Source organism: Notothenia rossii, assembly GCF_949606895.1.
Source record: "Notothenia rossii genome assembly, chromosome: 6".
NCBI lineage: Eukaryota > Metazoa > Chordata > Actinopteri > Perciformes > Nototheniidae > Notothenia > Notothenia rossii.
Window position 1 is genome coordinate 38,404,622 of NC_136909.1, and position 23,930 is coordinate 38,428,551.

General features: G+C 41.4%; 1 protein-coding gene across 1 annotated transcript in view; it reads left to right on the forward strand.

Annotated features, from left to right (window-relative positions):
* The first annotated feature begins 262 nt into the window (after window positions 1-262).
* Window positions 263-23,930, forward strand: part of LOC307045319 (uncharacterized protein) — a 47,965-nt gene continuing 24,297 nt past the window's right edge. Inside the window, exons 1-6 of the mRNA XM_079690895.1 lie at window positions 263-530; window positions 1,832-2,006; window positions 2,256-2,502; window positions 7,340-7,443; window positions 7,580-7,718; window positions 7,827-7,943. Coding sequence (XP_079547021.1) covers window positions 326-530; window positions 1,832-2,006; window positions 2,256-2,502; window positions 7,340-7,443; window positions 7,580-7,718; window positions 7,827-7,937 — 981 coding nt within the window. The 5' untranslated portion in view covers window positions 263-325 and the 3' untranslated portion in view covers window positions 7,938-7,943. The remainder of the gene's footprint in view (window positions 531-1,831; window positions 2,007-2,255; window positions 2,503-7,339; window positions 7,444-7,579; window positions 7,719-7,826; window positions 7,944-23,930) is intronic.

Sequence of the window (23,930 nt, forward strand, 5' to 3'; positions counted from 1 at the left end):
TATTTTTAAATACTTGTATTGGTTTTAAAAGCTCTTAATGGTCCTTTATCGGTTTTGCTTTTAACCTTTGAGCCCTCTAGAGCCCTCAGGTCTTCTGGTACCGGCCTTTTATTCATACCCAAAGTGAAAACAAAGACCTACGGTGAGGCGTCTTAACAGCCTCCAAGAGAACCTGAAGGCAGCAGAGAGTGTCCATAGCAAACTCAAGACCCACCCTTTTAATTTAGATTTTAACTGATTTGTATTTTAATCTTATTTTATAAGACGCAAGCTTCACTTTGAAGAGCTGCAGAACGAGAAAAAGAGACTGGACTGTCTCCACAGCATGATGGAGGGGGACACGAAAGACATCGCTGAGCATGTGGAACGATGCATAGCTGCAGGAGAGAAAGAGCTGGAGGAGAAGGCGCAGCGGGTGCAGTGTCAGCAGGGGGGTGCAGAGGAGAATCTGGAGGTCCTGAAGCTGAAGCAACAGCAGGAGCTGCAGGAGATGCAAGAGCAGGTCCAGGAACTCTCCATAGAGGTGATGGGTGAGGGAATGTGTCTTCAGAAAAATATTTTGACGTGCAAAACGTAGACATTTATACTGTTTTACATCAATATATTATAGCAGGTCTCAGATACAAAACATGTCTCTGAAGTGTTTGGCTCCAAACAGATCGTTGCAGCATCCCATAACCCCCTCTGTTTCAGCCCTGTTTCAAAAGACTGTTACTTTAGATGAAAATAAGGAGCCACTCCCCACGCCCCTCAGAGATATTTGGTTAAAAAGAACACACCGGTGCTCTAGGGGGAGATTCAGGTGATAAGGTGTCGGGGGTTACACAACCCCAAAAAACACACAAAGTGGCCAAAATCTGATCAGCTCATTTTCAGACAGGTTTTTATATAAATGAATCAGGACAAGAAGTGAGAGAATCTATTTTCCTGAAACCTTCAGAATCTCTTCACACGGAAGGGACACATATTTATGTATCAAAGACAAGAAAAAGTAGATTTAGCTTGATATTGCCTCATATCGATCATAGGCCCCTTAACAAATATTGTGGTGGCAATACTTAATTCATAATGTCATGAATTTAAATGATGTAAGAGTCAAGGTGAAGGCCTGTGACCATTTGCTGTGTGTTATCTGTCTCCTCCTTTCAACACTGTCACTTCAATAAAGACACTGGTTGCCCCTAAATATCTTTAAAACATATACTGTATACTATACTAATCAACTAGGGGTAATGGACCCACACGCTACAGAGGGTTTTAGTCCCTGCATTTTACTAAAGTCAAATTAAAGCAAGTCATTACATGAATGACTGGATCATTGTTTGGCGAAGTTAGCTAGCTTTACATGCAACACCAACACTGACTAAAGCATTGCCCCCCCCCCCCCCAAAATCCATATTATATTTTCCCATATTGCATTTTCATTTGTGGCGGATTGCCGATAACTGCACCCCTGTCTGTGGTCCCGTCAGCTTGGTTACTCCTGATGCATTCTTTGGCATTTGAAAAGACACTGGTCAGAAACCTCCTTACTGTCAACAAGCTCAACATCCCCTGAATGCCTTCAAACACTAGTTAGATGCTGTTAAGGTTAATGAGTATGCAATTATACTAGAGATCAGGTCATTTTATACAGTGATAAAGCTCAAAATACAATAAAATAACTAGAGGATTACATTCATTACACAAGAGTACAAATGGGCTAATTTGATAATCTCATTTTCAGTCATACCCAATGTATGCAGTTCCAAGCTTGCAACCCTAACCTGTGAAGTTATGACAACCATTGTTCATCGTCCTCTCGTTCTTCACTTTCCTCTTCTCCCTTCAGGGGCAGACTTCGACAAGCATGAGGACCTGGAGGTGCTGGAGAAGCAGCTGGTGCAGGAGGTGTCAGAGATAGTGTCCGAGTCAGATTCCCTGAAGAAGCAGCTAGAGATTCAGAGGAAAGCACAGGAAGCTGCAATTAGCAACCTGAAGGTCAAAGTAAGGGACAAGGAGAAAAGGTAAAGTTACTTCAAAACACAGGTTAAAAAAGTTGTGGACAAATTTGTAAATGTTTCGATCCATCAGGTTCAATTTAACCACTATGTCCTTCAAGTTATACATCAATGGCATGATTCATTCACACAAAGTACTGTCTGTCAGTTGGACACAGAAAAGTAGGACTGTTGACAGTTAGCTTTAAATGGAGCAGAGGAACTCTCACGGACATTTTTCTCAATGAGACACTAAAGGTTTTTTTGCAACGACAGGAGGGAGCTGGAGGCGTGGAGAAGAGTAGATTCTGACGTTGATGCTGAGGTCGCAAACGTCGTCCAGAAGGAGAGGGCTGAGCACAGTAAGCTGCGGGACAAGGTCAATGCCATTCTGAACAGGTGCAAACCTGTGTGGAAGGAGAGTTTTGAAACGCGAAAACAAGTGGACCATCTTTGCCTTGAGACAGACGTTATGAGGAAGATTAATGACGTGGTCATCCAGAAGAACCTCAACTACAGGAAGGTTAGAGCACAGCTGTCTCCGCTCAAAGAAACGGTCGCTATGTGAACACGGGCCCTAACACGTTCTGTTACGGAATAGACTTTACACATTAACACCACTTTTTAGTTTTTTTAACTGAGTGAAATGATAAGAGTCAGAGCCTGTCTTCACTTTTAACACCAGGAACTACATAACAGTCACAGGACTGCGCATCACCAATGCTAAGCTAAAGGCGGCCAATATTTGGCCTGATGATGTTAAGTACTCTCACTTAGCCACTTGTTAGCAGCCGTAATTTTTAAGACAAATACTGTAGAAGCTTCAGAAATGAAGGAGTGGGGTTTTTACTTAAGTATTTTATGACAACTTGAAAATCTTTAAAGCTTTGAGTCAACCACTGACTTTACTTCATGCATCTAACCGAAAAAGGATTTTAAAAAAGTTGCCTTTAGGACGAACAGGTCTGTAAGTGCTAAATAATTTTGCGCTATTACGACTCAATGGCGTCGCCTGGACCTGGAAACATTCGGGGCGTTAGCCCACAGTGGCGGCGGCCGCGGCGCTACAGTGGAATTTTCTACTACAACACTCCCCACACACACATACACTGTACACCCGCGACTCTTACAATGAAGGCTCGATAATCAGCTTAGGGCATATAGGTGTAAGCAGGGGTAAAGTGCTATTTTGGGAGCGGACTTCACCACAGGGGCGCCAGTGCCCCGGGAAGATTTTTCTTTTTTAATATTGATGTTAAAAGCATCAATCTGGTGCACTTTGAGAGCAAAATTAAGACATATGGATAAATCTCTCAACACCCATATGAAACAGAACTGTAAGCAGATTCTATTTTTCACATATTTTACAAATCACTCCCCTTTTAAACTCTATTCTTGTTTTACTTTCATATAGTATTTTATAACTGTTTTTCATTTATTCTCTCTGGCTGTCCATCTCATAATGTTCACATAGAAACTAGCTGTCAATAGGAGTATCATTCAGAAGAATTATAAATTCATGCAAAAATGTGTCACAAAAAGAGGTTGCATATTTAAATTCAGGTGTTGTTATGGCAACGTCAGTGGCTAAACAGCCACATTTACTGCTGCAAATACGTTGAAACATGCTTTCGACACGTAAAGCAGTGGCAACTATGCCACCATTTCAGCTGACTTTTTCTTAGAAATACTGTCACATAACATCCATATATTTCAGTGCTAGGTTGATGCTTAGCTAAGCTATGAAACACTCTAACTGACAGGACTCAGGATCAGCTGTGTAATGTAAGGTAGCTTCTAGCTTCATGTCGAACAGTAAGTCAACATTTCCCAGAGAGCTTTATTTGAAATCTACGGAGCCCTGGAGGGTTCATAGAGAGAAAAATAAATAAAACGTGGCCACGTTTTACTTTCTCGTTCGCACAAGTTAATAAAGCGTGCGCACGGGTTAATAAAGCATGGCCTCGTTTTATTTAAATTGAGCGATTCCTGTCCGTGACTCACAGTATCTGCTCCCCACAGCTGTTTTATAGAAACCTCCTTCACTTTATGAAACCTCTGCGGCACCAGTGGCCTGTACTACGAAGCAGGATTTGCTATTTACACTATTCCTTAAGGAAGTATGACGATGCGCTGTCAGCACGCGTCTCCATGTTTGTGATTGGTCAAATGTTGCTAACCCCGTCCCTTTCACGTGAACGCGCTCTCAGCCGGACAGAGAAACCCTGGTTGATTTACTATACCTCATTCACACCAACGGTGTTTCAGGGCCGGTTCGGAGCTGGAGCTTGAAAAGCACCGGGTTTTCCTGTTCACACCGCAGCGGAGCGGAGCAGCCTCTTAGCTCCGGAATCCGGTTCGTTTCAAGCACCAAAACATTGTCCGGCTAGAGCAAAAGCACTGCATACGTCACGCTTATGTCGAGGCGGGGGCAGGGGCGGGATCAACTCCTGAACAACAACAAAAAGCCTGCTTTTTATCCAGTTTGTACACAACGATGGAGAAACTTAACAAGCAGCAGTGGTCCACTGAAGAGACCAGCTACCTACTGGGAATCTGGTCTTCTGAAGAGGTACAGAGGAAGCTGAAGCACAATCGGCCATTGTTGTTGTAGTCGGTGTCAGCTGTGAGGGGTTTCCGCGCGGTTTGGCTTTATGAAGCAGGCACGCAAACGGTTACGTCATGACACAAACAATGACGCAATGACGCGGCACCAGTCGGACTCTGGGCAGTTTGAAAAGAGCCGGAGCTAAACCGGTTCTGAACCTGAAAAGCTCTAGCGCAGAGCTTGAACCAGAGTTGCGTTGGTGTGAATGAGGTATGAGTTGATAACCAGCTTCGTAGGACTGCTTAGCGACATCGCGTTTGTTAGGGTTAGTTAAGCCGGGTAAATCAAACATATCCAGGGTCTGTTGAACTGGCTTCGTTGTACAGGGCACTGGAGGCAGTAACGTGTAACTCAGCAGAATCTGAGAAGAGCAGCACCAGCTTCAAAGAGCTGTGTCTTTTACTGTTTACTTCACTGTGTTTCCCTTCATTAGAACAGCTGAATAGAGATCGAGGCTGCTACGTTTTAACACACCTCTACACACATCGACCTACCAGAATATTCCCCCTCGTTTTATGAAGGAGATGTCCTACCACCGGGGCTTATGATGTGTGTGTGTTTGTGCTCAGCTCCGCTCTGTGTGTGCGTGTTCGGTGTGTTTGTGTGTGTCCAACACCACCGGCATTTGTTTTCAAATTACCACGAACAGTTATTTACACAAATCTGGTTCTCCATAGTTATATGTGTATTCCCAAGTGAAAGACATTCGTTTAATCTTAATCTCGATGTGCTATAGTCCTGCCGGAGTGCACCGGCACGAACGATACTATCGTGCGCACGCTTTATTAACTCGTGCACATGAGAAGATATCTCGTGCGAACGAGAAAGTAAAACATGGCCACGATTTTTTTTTCTTCTTCTGTATGAACCCTCCAGGGCTCCGTAGAAATCACCAGGTAACGCTAAAAAACATTACATTTAGATTGTATGACAAAGTGTTTATTTAAAGGGGACCTATCATGCAAAATGCACTTTTGTACATCTTTTATACATGAATATGTGTCCCCGGTGTGTCAGGGAACTCACCAACTGTCAGAAAACACAACCCTCTTTCTTTTCCTCCATACCCAAATTTCTAAAAACGGGGCTGCAACGGATCTGATACAGACTGATACAGATTTGAAAATAGTCTGACGTCAGGAACGAGGAGCTCCGCCTGTATGGCCAACTCTCCACCTATCAGGAGGATGTGGGGTTGGGCCACGGCCGGCCATTGCTGCTCGTAAGCGCTGGAGACGCTGTAGTACATACATGTAGTACACAGGCCTGTAAGTGGCGCTGTAGTCTGCCACAAAAGCAGCGAAGAAGACTTCCCGCGCATGGTTGCCATGGTTGCCCTTCTGTTTATTCTCTGCTGTGGCTCTCTTTCTCCCTCCCCAAGGCAAGCGCTTGCTCCTGCTGCTGTTATTCATTGCAATCCCTCCCTCGCTGTAATTCTCTCCGGTTTGCCACCAGTTGATGACAAACACCCACCTCTCCGCCTCTTCCAAGGAACGAGGGGACCGTGCGGCAGAGTTTCAGTTAGATTTTTTTTCGCCGGTCAACATGTCCGTTAAAGTTGAAATCTTCCGGACAATATTAGAAAAGTGCCGGTCAAAGGTCTTTTTTTAATTTATTGAGCTTTAAAACAAATGAATAATGACTCTATATAATCATACAAGAATAAAACACGGAGGACAGAGATCTCTTTTTCTCCCCCTCTTCTGACAGCCCAGCAGCTGATCTCAAAGCACCCTCCCCTCTCCTGCAGGGGGGCTTGGTCAGCTGCAGCTCATTTGCATTAAAGCTACGTCACATAATCAGCCCCTGCAAAAACAGGGCTGGAAAGAGCAAATAGATGCGGAATGAGGCATAGCTAAAACGCAGGATCTGTTTGGTATTTTGAAAAAATATATATATTTATATACTTTATATAGGTATGGCCCTACAATATATTGTTCAATATAGCATGATAGGTCCACTTTAATATCTCTGGCTAGCTAAAGCTACTGGCTAACGGTGTAGTTTACCCCCGCAATTCAAAGTAACGTCAAAGTAGCTGTAATTTATGCTTTGCTTACATGTTTGCATCACTTCGAAGTTTACTGACCTTTACACCTTGTTTACCTGACTCAAGTGGTGGCTCTGGGGTTGTTGTGTGAGCCACCTCTTGAGAATGTTCGTCTTTTTTAAGAAAACATGTTCTTATGTCCATCTTCAAAAACTCTGAGTCCGACTGACATTGTCACAGCTCACAGGATAGGTACCTTTCAGTCGATAAGACAGATGTTTAATTCCATTCAACTCTCTGGTAGGTCTGGTGTCTTGCCTCTGTTGCATTCACTAAACACGGGAAATTACAACTCTGCCGTCCTCTCTAGTGTCATGGTAAAGCACGATTGATGTTGTAGTGCCGAGAGAAGGGAGTCAGAGGCGGTGCATCGAAGGTGCAAAGTTGGCTTCATTGAGCAGCAGAAAAGCACATGTTGCCGGCTTGAAGCCCGGGAAGCAAAGAGGAAGAAGCAAGGAGGGCACACAATAAGTACAGTCAACAACATATATGTCCGTGCGGAAACAATACCCCCAACCTGTAGTTCCATGAGTGAATTATGTTAATTAGTTAATTAGTGATCACTACAATGCATTATATTATTGAGGGAGAATTGTCCGGGGCTACAGAAAAAACATTCAGGGCTTTCCAGGCCAAGCACCTCTTTTTACCTTGTCCTCCTTTTTCAAATCGAATAACAATTTATCAACATATTCTATTCAGAAGGAGGTGGAGCCGCTGTTGAAGATGTGCCAGTCGCTGAAGGTGGAGCTGAAGCAACTTAGCACAGCCAGCGAGAGCTTTCTGGCTGAGGAAAAGCTTCTCAGGTGAAAGTTTACTCTTTTTCTACTTTCAACCCTAAGATTCCCTTGTATTGTCATGTAAGATCTGGGTTATGCCAAAATATTCAACATTCAAAATAAAAAGTCCCATTTTAGCTCACATCCCTGCCTTCATTAATAGATGTAATCAGACATCGAATCAGCAGGAAACAGAAGACCCAGAGCAAATGAGGGCCGAAATACTGGGGGCCAGCAGGCGGAGGAGGAGGCTGGAGGGCATCAGCCAGGAGGCGATCATCATTCTCAGGCAGATTATGAAGGTACAAACACAGTTCTGACCCGTAATGTAATGTAATGTCTGCTACAACTCAATAAGAAGTATTGAAATCCAATGAAATCTTTCCTTATGCTGCTGTCTGTCCTCTTAGGGGAAGTCGTCCACGGCTCAGTATGAGAGTCTGCTGGAGATCCTCCAGAGAAGCGCCCCCCTGAATGAGGGCTCCACTCCTGAGCAGACCCGTGCAAGAGAGACCCCTTGACATCAGGTACTTGAATCTCTCTGTGCTGGGTTGTGTCTCTTACTTTATGACTTGTGGATCAGTGATGTGAACACAGTGCACTTCCTGTTCATTCAAACCCAGAACTCTGGATACCGGATTGCTCACCTGGTATAGTTGGTGGCCTACATACGGGGGCTCAGCATGGTTACCTAAGGAGAACAGGATAAAGTGTCGGAGGCGAGGCCCTTTTTTTATATGAGAGTTAGGAATGGAGGTAAAATGGCCTGACCCTAGCAGAACAAAAATAGACGGATCCAATGGGGCCCATAGCTAAGCTCACATGCGTTTTCCTTAAGCCTCGCCTCCGATTCGCTGTAGAAATGAAAATGAGCTCCACCTTTACCAGCTGTGATGAACACATTTATGAATCAGCAATCATGATCTAGTAATTTCATATATTCGATTCTGAAATGGGACAATTTTAAATATCTATGATTTAAATATGCTGTATGTTGCCATGCTACCAACCCGGTATCACGGCAAGACGTGAACATGTGACGATTTACCATGCTGGGAGACGTGAAGATATCACGATTTCGTCCCTTCAAACGTGACAGTTACACGGTATTGTTAACCCATGTTAACCAGTTGAGAAATAACCCGAAATGCCAAGCAAATGCTACCCCGACGGTCGGTTATTATTGTCAATATTAATATAATAATGGTTTATTTTTTTATATTCACACGCCAATTTTCTTGTTGCCCCAGCTGTTCGACACCTCTTTTAGCAGAAATGAAGGCTACATTAATGTATTAATGGGTTGCGAAATGAGGCATGGCTAAAAGGAACGTTGTAGTCAAAGATAAGAATGCAAAAAAACAGAACGGGCATGATTCCCTAGTGCTCTCATCTAATCTCATAATCCATAGGTTAATCCAATGTGTCTGTGTCACTTTGAAATGATGTCTGATAATCCATAAGCAATAAACCTACTTTTCCGTTTTCAGATGTCAGAGCATGAGATGTCCCCAAATGTCCCTTGTTTTACATCAATCTTAATACAGGGTACTTATATGTTGTACTTTGGATTCTTAAAGCTTTTAGTCTACCATACCATCATCCAAGGGTAGTTTTCACTATAAGTAAAAAATAATATTTGGACGGACACTATAATTTATAGTTTTTTACTATGTTCAATCTGAATTTTCTTTAAAATAAAAAACATCTATATTGATTCTGACTTTTCTACATCCAACTCACAGGTTTATCATTACTTTGAGAAAAAAGATTATTCATTTTCCCCTTTTAGAAGTGTAGTTATGGTCATTTGTTCTGGAAATGTCATTTTCGAGCCTGAGACATGAAAAACAGGGATGGGGTTCAACAGGTTAATGAGTGAGACACACCGGAGTTGAGGATCTGTGCAGGGGTTTGTATGTTGATATATGGGAAACACTGTTATTTGTATGACTATTATTAATAATAATGTGTGCATAGACATTTTTCAGGGGCAGACTGGCCATCTTTAGAATGTCTCACCCCGTTGACAATTTACTAACAACCCCCCGTTGACAATTCACGTGACGGGGGGTCACCAGTCTCTGGCACAGTTATTTTTGGGGGTCGCGGGCTGAAAAGTTTGGGAACCCCTGCTCTAGAGCAGGGGTCCCCAACCTTTATTGTGCCAAGGAACGGCAGACACATTAAAAAAAATGTGCGGACCGGTTGTCAATTTTAACTGATTTGATATTTACTCACCAGTAGGTGGCAACAGAGGCTAATTGTATTTAACAGCCTATTAAGAAATACCAATATGCATCCAAAACATATTAACAACGTTTAAAACCAGGATACAATTAAAACAAAAAAATTAGGACCGATTTACAAATATTAATATAATATATAATATAGCCTAATATAGGTGGCAACAGTGGCTAATTGTATGTAACAGCCTGAACAAATAATAGAACAATATCCAACCAAAACATATTAACACTAGGGCCGGGACTTTAATGCGTTAATTAAGATTAGTTAATTACACAAAAATTAACGCGTTAAAAAAATGTACGCATTTTAATCGCACTTATTTTTGCACCGCGGAACGTTTTTCACTGGATGAGTTTACCGATTATACTGGAGCACCAACTAACGTTCATGACTTCAGACAACAACAAACCACAGTGAACAATAGTCAAACATGAACGAAGAAGCTGATGAGACCGCTTTGGCTGGCCCCGTGGATGGAACATTTTGTTTTAAAAAACGGAGGGATGGAAGCGTCGATAAGAGCACGGTTGTTTGCAAATTATGCAAAAAGGAATTCGCATATCACCGCAGCACATCAAGCCTCAAGTATCACGTCAATGCAAAACATATAGCAGCTAGCGTGGAAGCTAGCGTGGACGTTAGCCCGACTTGGAGTACAAGGACCCACACCCAATTTGCGTTGATCAAACAGTGGCCAATGCAACAGAGAGATTTTATTTTTCATCAGGATATTGGAAGAATAGGAGGGATTGAGGTCAATCACTGGCACTTTTTTATTTTATTTTAAATGGTACAGTACACTTTATGTTGAACTATTTATTATGTTGTTGGTGCAACTGGCACTTTATGTTGAACTGTTTATTGTTTTGGCCAAGGTTATTGAGAGAGTTGGACTGAAATGTATTTTTTAAATCAACTGTTGGTAAATCAACAAAGTCTGTTATGGCCTCTGAAGCAACAGAGAGATGTTTTCTAATAGTCAGGGTTTCCAATCTTCTGAATGTACTTGAAAGTATTGTGTTTTACTTAAAAAACAAAGTGTTATAGTTTACAGAAGGTCTACCTACCTATAGGCTAGCTGAATCTCTGAAATGTACTATATTCCTAAATATGCTATTGCTACACTTTATGGCAAAAATTGCACTTTTCTACTGGTCTTGGTTAAGTACCACCTTGAAAAAAATAAACAATGTTTTGTTGCTTAAGCTTATGTATTCAGTCATTATTCAATGGTATACTAAAATCCATGTGAAAAAAATTGCTTCTCACTGTTCTCAGGTTAAATATTTATTTGTGATTAAAAATGCGATTAATTTTGATTAATTAATTACAAAGCCTCCAATTAATTAGATTAATTGTTTTAATTGAGTCCCGGCCCTAATTAACACAGTTTAAAACCAGGATACAATTAAACCAAATTAGGACCACTGTACACATATTGATATAACTGAAATGTCAGTGAGACCCCTGGGCTTGTTAGCCAGCCATAATAACGTCATACCGGAGCGTTCGTTCCGGTGCACTCCGACAGCTACATCGAGATTAAGATTAAACTAATTTATTTTGGGAACACCAACATACCTATGGAGTTGGCCAGATGTGTGCAAATTACTGTTCATGGTCATTTCAAAACAAATGCCTTTGTTGGACACACACAAACACACTGAACATACACACACACAGCGGAGCTGAGCAGAGCACATACACACACACATCATGCGCCTTTGTGACCGGACATTTCCTTCATACAACGAGTAATAGGGGGAATAATCGGGCCGTTCGATGTGTGTGTGTTAGGGCTGTACGATTTTGGGAAAAAAATCTAATTGCGATTTTTCTGACAAATATTGCGATTGCGATTCGATTTGCGATATTTGTTTTTAAGCGACCCAACGGAAGTTTATTGTAAAATGCGGCCATATCTCCGGCTAGGAAGGTCGCATCAACGTGCTCCCGTCTCTAGCACCCCCGCAGCCCGAGCTACGAGTGAAAGAGCTAAACTTACATGAAACTTCCGTTGGGTTGCTTTAAAGTCAAGCTTCAGTTTAAGATTCACCCTGTAATAGAAACATGTGATGGAGCATCACTAACCTGACTCAGATGGTTTGTTTCACCAAACCATCGAGGAAAGCTCCATTGGAAGCCATTTGGAAAGGGCAGGCACTTTCAAAAATACTTGGCAGGTGATTGGATCAATCTGTCTATCACCTTCTATCATGGGCCACTTCTGATTGGTTAACAATGGCTGGTGCATGTGGAGCACAGCACTTCTGATTGGTGTGGATGACTGACACAAAAGAAAAAAAGAAAAAAAAATGTGAAAAAAAAGAAATGTGAAAAAAAGAAATTTGAAAAGAAAATTGCAGGCTTTGCGATTTGAAAATCGCACCATTTAAAATCGGGATTTCGATTTAAACTCGATTAATCGTTCAGCCCTAGTGTGTGTGTAGAAGTGTGTGTGGTTGAAACGTAGCAGCCTGCAGTGGGGAACACAGTGAAGGCGGTGTGTACGCGCTGGTGCTGCACTTCTCAGAGGCTGCCTCCTGATGCTGCAGCCATTTCATGAAGTGAAGGAGGCTTCACAAATAAAAAAAAATAGCTCTACACCCCTGGCCGCAATGTCCTTAAAATGAAGTCCGAAATTATATCTAAAATAATGTATGTACTGCCATTCCCCCACAAACATAACAGTCTGCGATTAAATAGTTGTCTCCTGTGTGCTCCACTTCCTATTGGCGCACCACCTGTAACTTTCTCTGCGCACGAGAGGCTGAGACCTTATGCTAACCAATTTTGATTTATTTGGTATGTTTTGGATGAACTAATATGACTGGTATAAAAAAATTAAAAAAATTAAAATAATAAAATAAAATTAAAATGTCTTTATATATATTTATAATTCTGCAAATATTACGATAAACTCACAGCTATTTTGCGGCCCGGCAATAACACCACCGCGGCCCGGTACCAGTTCTTTGAAGCCGCCATTGTATTTGCTGGCATTAGCGTCATTAGCATTAGCCCCGCGCACCAACGGAGAGAGAATAACTTATGGCAACACAAAAAAAAACATGGGAGCGGTGGAGATGAGGAGGAGTTCTGACGATTTACTCGGAAGGCTTCAGTAGAAGCTGCTGGGACTCCCAGCAGCTTCTACTGAAGCCAGTCCCCAACTCCGGGACTTCTGGCCGGGGACTTCGGGTGGCAGTATACGCCATGAAGTTGTTTGCGGCCTGCCAGTAAACCCATAGCAGAAGAAGAAAAAGTGACGTCAGCGGCTTCATTTGCGTGATCTTCCCTCAGGGACTTATTCCGGTGTGAACGTGATCTGCTCTTAGACCCCATTTACACGGGAACGTTTTCATTTACGTACCGTATGCGTTTTCAAAAAAGTATTCCGTTCGGCTCAATGAACGTGTCCGTTCACACGAGACCGATGGAAACGCTGTAGTACATATGCGGGGCCTGTAAGTGACGCTGCTGCCGCCACAAAATACACCAAAAGCAGCGAAGAAGACCCCAGAGCATGGTTGCCATGGTTGCCCTTCTGTTTATTTTCCACGGTGGATGGTGCGTGCTCCTGCTGTAAATCTCTCCGGTAGTCCACCAGCAGATGAAAAACACCCACCTCTTCCAAGGGATGAGGGAACCATGCGGCAGAGTTTCCGTTAAAAAAAAAAGTTCACCGGTCAACATGTCCGTTAAAGTTTAAATCTTCCGGACAAAATTAGAAAAGTGCCGGTCAGAGGTCTTCTTTGTTATTTATTGAGCTTTAAAACAAATTGATAACGACTCTATATAATAATGTAAGAATAATAAACGGAGCCTCTCTTTTCCTTCCCCTCTTCTGACAGCCCAGCAGCTGATCTCTGAGCAGGAGACCTGGGGGAAGGGAGACGTGGGGAGAGGCAGACGGGGCTATTTCATCGTTATCAGAAAATGATCATATAGAGGCCTACACACGGAGCCATTTGACCCCCCAGAGCATTCCGTTTGCAGATCTATCCACCTTGGGACCCGTTATCGTTTGCGGGGTCCGTTTTGTTACGGCTATACGCAAGTGAAAACTATGCGGATACAACCTGTATCGTCCTCGTGTAAACAGGATCTTAGTTCCATGGGTGCTGGGCACTAAGTACGGCAAAGTACTTGGTGTGAAAGCGGCTAATGTGTTCTTTTTAACCAAATATCTCTCAGAGGAGCGTGGGGAGTGGCTCCTTATTTTCATCTAAAGTAACAGACAGAGAATCAGCACTTTTGAAATAGGGCTGAAACAGAGAGGATTATGGGATGCTACAACGATCTGTTTGGTATTTGGAGCCAAACATTTCAGAGACATGTTTTCTATATATCTGAGACCTGTAATATATTGATGAAAAATTGTATAATAGGAGAACTTTAAGTCAATTTAAGTTAATCAGACTGTATGCTTTAGCCACTATGCCAAGTGCATTAACTTAATTAAAGTACAGAACAACAACAATCTTGAGGTACTTGAACTTTGGCTTAAAGGTGGGGTAGGTCATTCACTTCAGAAACACTTGTTGTTATATTCCATGGAATGCTCTTAACATCGCGATAGCAATGAATATATTAAATGCTTTGACAATAAATACATAAAAAAATGTAATATGTGGAAGCTGTGGCACTGTAAAAAGCTAGACCAATTATTTTCACCGGCCCGGCTAAATAACTGGATGGCCTACCTGCCTGTCAGCCTTCCATCTTGTGCACAAACTTATCTCGTGCCCTCATTGGTCATGTGCACGTTTGTGTGTGTTGGAGGAGGGGCTCTGTAAGGAAGTCTGAAGGAAGGGGTAGATCTTTTTTCGGCTGTGTACTTTCAAATTCTAGCGCACTCGAGCTGGTTTCTCCATTCTTACCTACCCTACCTTTAATATTTTCCTTGTATGTATGCAAAATGTGATACATTTACTTTTAGAAGCCAATACTTCTTGGTCTAAAAGCTGTAGATATTTTACAGAATGAGAATATTATCTAAAACCAAATATAAATCAACTAATAAAAAAACATTAAGTTATAATTATTGGTTGAGACATCCAGCAGCAGTATATTAAGTAATGAACATTAGATTCGCCTTTACCAGCTGTGACGAACACGTGTATGCATCAATAATCATGATGTACTCTTTTAATAAATGCTCTGTCCATCCGCAGGGAACTCAGCCGTGACTGATCCAGAGCCCCCCCCCCCCCCCTCCCTGCAGACAGTCATCAGTAATATATAAATGTTGTAAATAAAATGTAGATAAATGTTTCTTCCTCTGACACTTGATGATCACTGTTTTGAACATTTGTAAGTTGCAAAGTCAGTTTGTTGACTTGTTCTTTTTTATATCTTTGATTAATCCATAAAATGACAGAAAATAGGAGCAAACTCCTAACATTAGTTCAAAAACATAAACACATTTGTAAATGTCCTTATTGTCATACAGTCAAAATAAATCAATTCAAGATATTTAGAATTTAAGAAGCAGAAAAGTATCAGACAGTGGAACCAGATACTTTTTAGCATTATACTTGATGACTGCTGGTTTCATTCCTTTTTAAAAGGTCCCATGACATGCTTTTCTGGTTATTACCCGTCCCCTTGTGTGTTATGTAGCCTTTTATGCATGTAAACCAGGGATGGGCAAATGGCGGTCCGCGGGCCGCATGCGGCCCCCACCTCCTCTTTTTGCGGCCCTCAGATTAATTTATAAACAACGTAATTAATTCCACTAGACTCCTAATTACGTCGCGAGCTGCGTACATGATTTCAAATACCGCGAAATAATCTGTGACGCATTTGTGTGTTTTGTGTTTGTTTCCCGGGGAAACCCTCACAAGAAACACCGGCTGTTGTTATGCCTGCTGTGACGTTAAGTTGCCTCTTGTAATTGTGCCTTTACAAGCTTAAAAGTTGTATTTATCATCTGAATTTGGTGAAACAAGTTTAATATTCTTAAAACCAAGACTTTGTTTATTTGAAATTAGATGAAAACAAACTGTCACAGACCCTGCCGTGTTATCTATGATTACTACGCTTTTCATTCATAATTTCAGCGGGAGGGACTGGGAGTGGTGCTGAGGAACAGCAGAGTGCGGGCTGACAGGTGTCTGTGTTGACATTCCCCTTATTGTGGAATAAGGGGAATGCAGAGACTGGCTACAAGTGTTTTAGGTTCAAGTTAGACAACTTATGTCTGGGTTAGTGTTCATGACTTCATGTGTATGTCATCTTAATGGTTAATCTCAATACACACACATTTCCCGTGCTTTCCAATAGTTTAAAATAGTTTTATTCCACTGTTTAATAACCTGTTCAATACAAACATGCCACTTGTAAAAATGAAATAACATTTCTGTGAACTGATATTTGTTTAGTGAGCTTATTAGAGGATGTTCCCATTTTTTGGGGATGTTCCCTTTGATTGTAAAATGTCAATGAAGATGTCAGACTTAGTTTATTTGTTAATAATTACATACAACACATGGCATTTTTGTGTGTGTGTGTTCCAAGTGAATCTGTGGCCCCCTGGTGGCCAGTACATCAATGATGTGGCCCCCACCACCATCAAAGTTGCCCATCCCTGATGTAAACGGTCTGCAAAGTCACAAACCCTCAAAGTACACCCTGTAGCGAGTAAAACTCTAACACAGAAAATACCTATGCTGCCCCAGTGTGTGTGTGTGTGTGTGTGTGTGTGTGTGTGTGTGTGTGTGTGTGTGTGTGTGCGTGCGTGCGTGCGTGCGTGCGTGCGTGCGTGCGTGCTCAGGCTGAGTTCCGTGGTGTCTCGCTGACCCCACGCAGCAACCAGGAAACAATACCAGTAATCCAGCTCTGTCTGCTCCTCGAGCCTCAAAGGGCGGAGCAGCGAGCCCCGCAACGTCCCGCCAACACGGCACCCAGACCCCACGCAGCATTCTCATCTGTTTGTCATTACTGGTGTCATTTTCTGGTTGCCAACAAACGCCATTGTAACACATAATCACTGATGTTCCGCTGTAACGGTGGTGGACCCAATCAGAGCACAGTGGGCTCATAGGGAGGGGGGGGGGGGGGCAGGAGCTCCAACAAGCCGTGTAGGACAGAGAGTGAATACATATACTATACAGAGATGCTGTATGAGAAACCAATGTCATTTTGGAACATTGAACAATGTAAATCTATTCTAGTAAACCTCAACAATGGAATTATGATCAGTAGAAATGGCCATGTCCGGGGACCTTTAATATTCATATTCACATCTGCATTAATTACAAATATAATGAATAAAGCATATTTTGACATTTACTATTTTATATTGAATCATAGTTGATAACATGATAAAGATATCAAGTAAGTATTATGACATTATCACGGATCCTGGGAGGACCGTAGAGATAAAATAATACGCTTCAATTTAATTAACTCTTTTTCAAGTTAGGGTTACTCACGCACAAGATAAGTGTTTGTACAGGAAACCAGCCTATAAAGAAGACACTGAATATACTGTGGACTTGCCGATAGGAGCAATTTGATGTTAAGGGCTCTCCTAAGGACACTTTCACATATTGACTGCAGGGGCTGCGGATGGGACCACTGATTGGTAGATAGCCACAACTACCCATGTATTTTAAGATTATGTTTGCTTGATAAGTCATAAATGGTAATAACAGAATGAGTAAAAGGGACCCTTTAATTCCTTTTGTGTTTTTCCTTTCCTGAAATGTGTTATAGGCAACCCGGTATCACGGCAAGACGTAAACATGTAACGATTTACCATGCTGGGAGACGTGAAGATGTCATGATTTCCTCCCTTCAAAACGGGTTATGGCTAGAAAGGATCCGTCTTGTGTAAATATGATGTCACGTTCTCGTTGTAATTGGAGCGGCTCGGAAACACATCTACAGCAGTAACATGCAGCAACATACACATTAATGCAGCAGCAATATTAATAGAGAAACATCAGATATAATAGTGAAACACTGAAAGGGAACATTTTATTGCACCAGGAGCTATCTTGGGACTTTTACTGCGACAACATTGACTTGCCTGTGAATAAAAAATAAACCATAGTGTTGGTGATCTACAGTGTTGTCATTCTTCTTTGAACAGCAAGACCGCTAACATCCTATTTCAACAATCACACTCCCTGTCATTGACATAATTAATAGATAGTTTAGCTTCTCACCATCATTTGCTGTGGCCCACTGATGTTAACGATTGTAACTAAAAGGCTGCCTGCCAAACGTAAACATTCACCCACGTCACTTGCAAACTCTCACGAGAGTTTTACACAAGACGGATCCTTTCTAGCCATAACCCTTCAAACGTGACTGTGGGTGTTTCTCAATCTCGAGTAAAGCTGCTCCAGAGTGTTGGAGATTTGGAGGATGTTCAAAACCAACCTCGTCTCCGCGTGTCGTTTGATAAGCTGGGTAAATTTGTAAAAAGGAAGGGATTAAGAAACACCAGAATGCAAGTTAAACAATAATCTTGTTTTAATGATAAAAAGTAACAATACAAATACAAATACAAATACAAACACAAAGGAAGTACTTCCTGCTCTTCCTCCAATCTCACGGATCTGGTCAGTTTGAAGAAAAGAAGAGACTGGTCTAAAGAAAACATAGGCTTCCGCTTATATCCAAAACCCCAGGAGGAGCTATGCGGCTTTATCTTGGTTACTGCTGGGTGACCCAAGTCTCAAGGCCTGCAGGATGTGTAGGAGATAAACATTAATTCTACAAGACTTTAACTACATTATCTGAAAATGTATCTGGGACTTCCCCTGTTAATTGCAAGGACTATTGATAATTAACAGAGAGACCCTAGGGGCCTCTTCTTGGTATCTGCTAGGCAGAAGTCACTCAATGCAGAAATCACAAGTTTAACACACATTCTATATAAGGTGACATTAAAATGAATATACCAGATTGAACTTTCCTGCCATAACACGTTACTTTAATACTTCAAATAACTCAAATAATACTTCAAGAGCCACTATTTCAAGCATACTACGTGATTGAGTGCCGCCGAAGTACTGTTCCAATGTCCAGCATACAAATCTACCGAGCCCGGCATACTTCGTTTGGAGAAATGTTGAGGCTGCGCATGTGTAGACTCCGCGGTCTTAAAATCCCCACAATGCTTTGCGCACGGACCAATTTCCCCAAATCTGTGGCGAAAAATGTAAGGCGGGGCCCTCTCATATGAAGCACACCTTCACACTTGCTAGCCTGTTCCACTCGTTCCACTTGTTTTCCAAATGATAGGAAGTATTCTTGCCTCGCTTCTGAAGCAAGACGCTCGGAAGACATGTGCTACCAAGCAAGCATACTCGACATTAAGAAACACCCAGTTACACGGTATTGTTAACATGGCCCAAATACCCGGAAATGCCAAGCAAATGCTGTACCACGACGGTCGGTTGTTATTGTCAATATTAATATAATAATGATTTATCTTTTAATAGTCACACTCGATTTCGCCGATTTTCTTGTTGCCCCAGCTGGTCGAGACCTCTTTTAGCAGAAACAAAGGCTACATTAATGTATTAAATCGATGTTAATCCATGTGTGCGGTTGTGGAATTCACGGACGTGACGTTGTGCGATTGCGTTGAGAGGCAACAACTTGGCTTCATGTTAATATATGGATTTCGAGTCGTGGCTGAACCTGTCTCTGTGGTTCTGCCTGACTCTCATCATACTACTTCCCTGATGGCTCCCAGAGGACTGTTGACATCCTCGTGGATTCATCTTCTTATTATAGACATGCATTTCCAAACATTTGGACTGCCTATGTTGTAAATGTATTATCTTTTCGATTTACACACGGCATCTATTGCATGTATGTCCGTCCTGGGAGAGGGATCCCTCCTCTGTTGCTCTCCCAGAGGTTTCTCCCATTTTCCCCTTTAAACTGTGAGGTTTCTCTGGAAGTTTTTCCTTGTACGATGTGAGGGTCTAAGGACAGAGGGTGTCGTATTGTCATACTGATATTCTGTACAAACTGTGAAGTCCACTGAGACAAATGTAACATTTGTGATATTGGGCTATATCAATTAACATTGATTGATTGATTGATTATAGTTTTTTGTGCATTGAAATGGTCTGCAAAGGCTAAATTCCCTGTTTCCTCTAGAGGGAGTTTTCCTGGAAACACAACAGTAATATATTATAATTGCATAATATGTTACCCCCTCCCCGCCTACATGTCCATGCAGAGGAGGGGATCCTGGGAAAGAGGCATCATGAAACAATGTGGATTTTCTCTCCGGCTTCATCAACAAGCTCTTATCCAACTCTGTGTGTACGTGCGTTTGTGCGTGCATGTGCGTGTTCATTAAATTGTTGTCAAATCAGGTCAACAAACTACAGAGCACCCTCCTCCCTAAGTTTCAGGAAAAAAAGTATAGAAGTGTTCAGAAGAGTCATGGAAACAGGTGATTTTATATTAAACAACTCATATGTTTTTTTAAATAAAAAGGGTCAGTAGGTCTGAACACAATCAGACAGTATCTTTATTTAGGGAGGAGGTGAACAATTGGTGTTTGTTTAATAACAACATGAAGCCAGGAGAAGAGTTTTCCTCTCCAGACTAAAAGGATTACATTCACAACTTTTCATGTCAGTTGCCCCTAGAGGGCGCTGTCACTCCAACCTCTACACCCTCCCCTTGAACACAATTCCCGTCACACATAAAATAACACACTGGGAAAAATAAGATATACCTTTATTATTATCATACTGATGTAAACAACTTAAAGATTATATTGTATTTCCTTTTTCTACTCAGTTTCAAATATACCTAGAAAACTGACGTGTGCATTGGTGTTTATTTATTTACAGAGACTGTTGCAAAAGCCAATCAGTTTACAAAATCAGATTTAAACAGGTCATATTCTGCTAATTTTCAGGTTCATATTAGTATGTTGTGCCTCTACTGTGACATATTTCCATGCTTTAATTTTCAAAAATCTCTTTATTTTCTCATACTGCAGCACCTCTTTACACCCTCTGTCTCAAACCAGAGCCCAGTCCGATCAGGACTTGACCCGGCGACCCTTGTGTTCTTCTAACCAAGTCCTACTCCCTACAAATGTTATTTTTGTTGAAACCCCGTCCCACATCAGAGATGGCAAAGGTACACACACCCTTCACTCAAGTAGAAGTACAGATCCACACGTTTGAATATACTCTGGTAAATGTTGAAGTTCTACTGACTAAACCTCTTTACTCAAGTAAAGGTAAAGGAGTTTGGGCTTTAAAATGTAATCATTGGTTAAAAGTAGCCATAACTACCAACTGTTTTATTGAGTCAAGCTGGTAACTGGACCTCACTATATTAATAGAACATTAAAGATCTTCTATTTTCAAATTGTAACTGTCATTGTCCCATACGCTGATCATGCTTTCTGTATGACATTCGGTGGAACCAGGATGCTTATCCCATTTACAGTGGGGCAAAAAAGTATTTAGTCAGCCACCGATTGTGCAAGTTCTCCCACTTAAAAAGATGAGAGAGGCCTGTAATTTTCATCCTAGGTATACCTCAACTATGAGAAACAAAATGAGAAAAAAAAAAAATCCAGAAAATCACATTGTCTAATTTTTAAAGAATTTATTTGCAACTTATGGTGGAAAATAAGTATTTGGTCGATAACAAAAGTTCATCTCAATACTTTGTTATATACCCTTTGTTGGCAATGACAGAGGTCAAACGTTTTCTATAAGTCTTCACAAGGTTTTCACACACTGTTTCTGGTATTTTGGCCCATTCCTCCATGCAGATCTCCTCTCGAGCAGTGATGTTTTGGGGCCGTCGCTGGGCAACACAGACTTTCAACTCCCTCCAAAGATTTTCTATGGGGTTGAGATCTGGAGACTGGCTAGGCCACTCCAGGACCTTGAAATGCTTCTTAAGAAGCCACTCCTTCGTTGCCCGGGCGGTGTGTTTGGGATCATTGTCATGCTGAAAGACCCAGCCACGTTTCATCTTCAATGCCCTTGCTGATGGAAGGAGGTTGTCACTCAAAATCTCACAATACATGGCCCCATTCATTCTTTCCTTTACACGGATCAGTCGTCCTGGTCCCTTTGCAGAAAAACAGCCCCAAAGCATGATGTTTCCACCCCCATGTTTCACAGTAGGTATGGTGTTCTTTGGATGCAACTCAGCATTCTTTCTCCTCCAAACACGTCTAGTTGAGTTTTTACCAAAAAGTTCTATTTTGGTTTCATCTGACCATATGACATTCTCCCAATCCTCTTCTGGACCATCTAAATGCTCTCTAGCAAACTTCAGACGGGCCTGGACATGTACTGGCTTAAGCAGGGGGACACGTCTGGCACTGCAGGATTTGAGTCCCTGGCGGCGTAGTGTGTTACTGATGGTAGCCTTTGTTACTTTGGTCCCAGCTCTCTGCAGGTCATTGACTAGGTCCCCCCATGTGGTTTAGGGATTTTTGCTCACCGTTCTTGTGATCATTTTGACCCCACAGGGTGAGATCTTGCGTGGAGCCCCAGATCGAGGGAGATTATCAGTGGTCTTGTATGTCTTCCATTTTCTAATAATTGCTCCCACAGTTGATTTCTTCACACCAAGCTGCTTACCTATTGCAGATTCAGTCTTCCCAGCCTGGTGCAGGTCTACAATTGTGTTTCTGGTGTCCTTTGACAGCTCTTTGGTCTTGGCCATAGAGGAGTTTGGAGTGTGACTGTTTGAGGTTGTGGACAGGTGTCTTTTATACTGATAACAAGCTCTTAAAGAAGTTACAGGTCTGTGAGAGCCAGAAATCTTGTTTGTTTGTAGGTGACCAAATACTTATTTTCCATCATAATTTGCAAATAAATTATTTAAAAATCAGACAGTCATTTCCTGGATTCTTTCCCCCTATTCTGTCTCTCATAGTTTAGGTATACCTAGGATGAAAATTACAGGCCTCTCATCTTTTTAAGTCGGAGAACTTGCACAATTGGTGGCTGACTAAATACTTTTTTGCCCCACTGTATGTGAATATTTTTTTGAACTGAATCAGAATACAGATTTGCTGTAGTCAAGTTTACCTCAGCCTTTCCCGTGACAATAAGTGTATGATTAATTGGCTGGTGTATGCTTGAAAATATCTTATAAATTATTGTTTGTCAATAATGATAATATGTGACTTATTTATTTGTATTGTTATTTTTTATCTTTTTATTGCTTTATTTAATTTGTATATCATGTTTGAATGTTTCCGTACTATTACTGTTGTCTTGTTCTGTATGGGGGGATAAGTCAAATAAATAAAAACATAGGCACACAATGACTAAATAATAATGATCAATGACCGAATGCTGGTTCAAACTAAAGCCTGTTATGAAACTGTTAGAAGTACAGGTGTTGTGTTACAAATGTATCAAGTAAAAGTAAAGTGTTGTCTTGGAGTAGAACTGATACCAGAAAAATCTACTTAAATACAGTAACAAAGTATTTATACTTCCCAACTCGCCACATCAAATGCTGTAGGTTTATCTCGTTATTAATCATATACCGGACTCATGAGCTAAATGTAGCCCTGTTGATCCTAAAGCATTGATACTAAACCATGTCTGACTTCCCTCTGAACATTCAGTATCTGAGCATTAGCAAAACAGGAAGAACTCAGCTGCAGCGAGACCTGGTGCTACAGCTCCCCCTGCTGGGAAATCAAGAATGTGGAACACTTCAATTGAGCAATGAGTTGACATAATCTACTGAAGGTAGTAACAATGTATACATTTATCCTCCATTAATGCACCAGTATGACCATGCTTTCTATTAGAGCCCAGTTACTACAGGTGATGCATGTAGAATCAGAATCAGGGAATTGTTTTTCGGGACATTTGTTCCATTTTAGAACAAAATAAAATATGATATACATATAAGTTATAAGAAGCTGCCAACAAATACATAAAAGACAAACAAAATAGAAATTAAATGTAAAATGCCCCATAAAAGTTAACAAATAAAAAGTGTAACTACAATAGAAGGTATTTCTGGACACATTCTTTTCTGTAAACTGTTACCGTATGAAGAACATAACAACAACATGGCATAAAGAAAGTTGTGGATCCTGTAAGCAGCATCAGGCTGTAAAACCTTTTACATATTGTTTAAATATCTTTCCTGACTATACGTCATCTTCAATACTCTGCTATAGGCAGCATTAGCCACATTTACAAACCTAAAGACATGTATTTTAAATCATGCATTCAGAATATATACATTTTTGATAAACTCTGGGAGTGAGATTT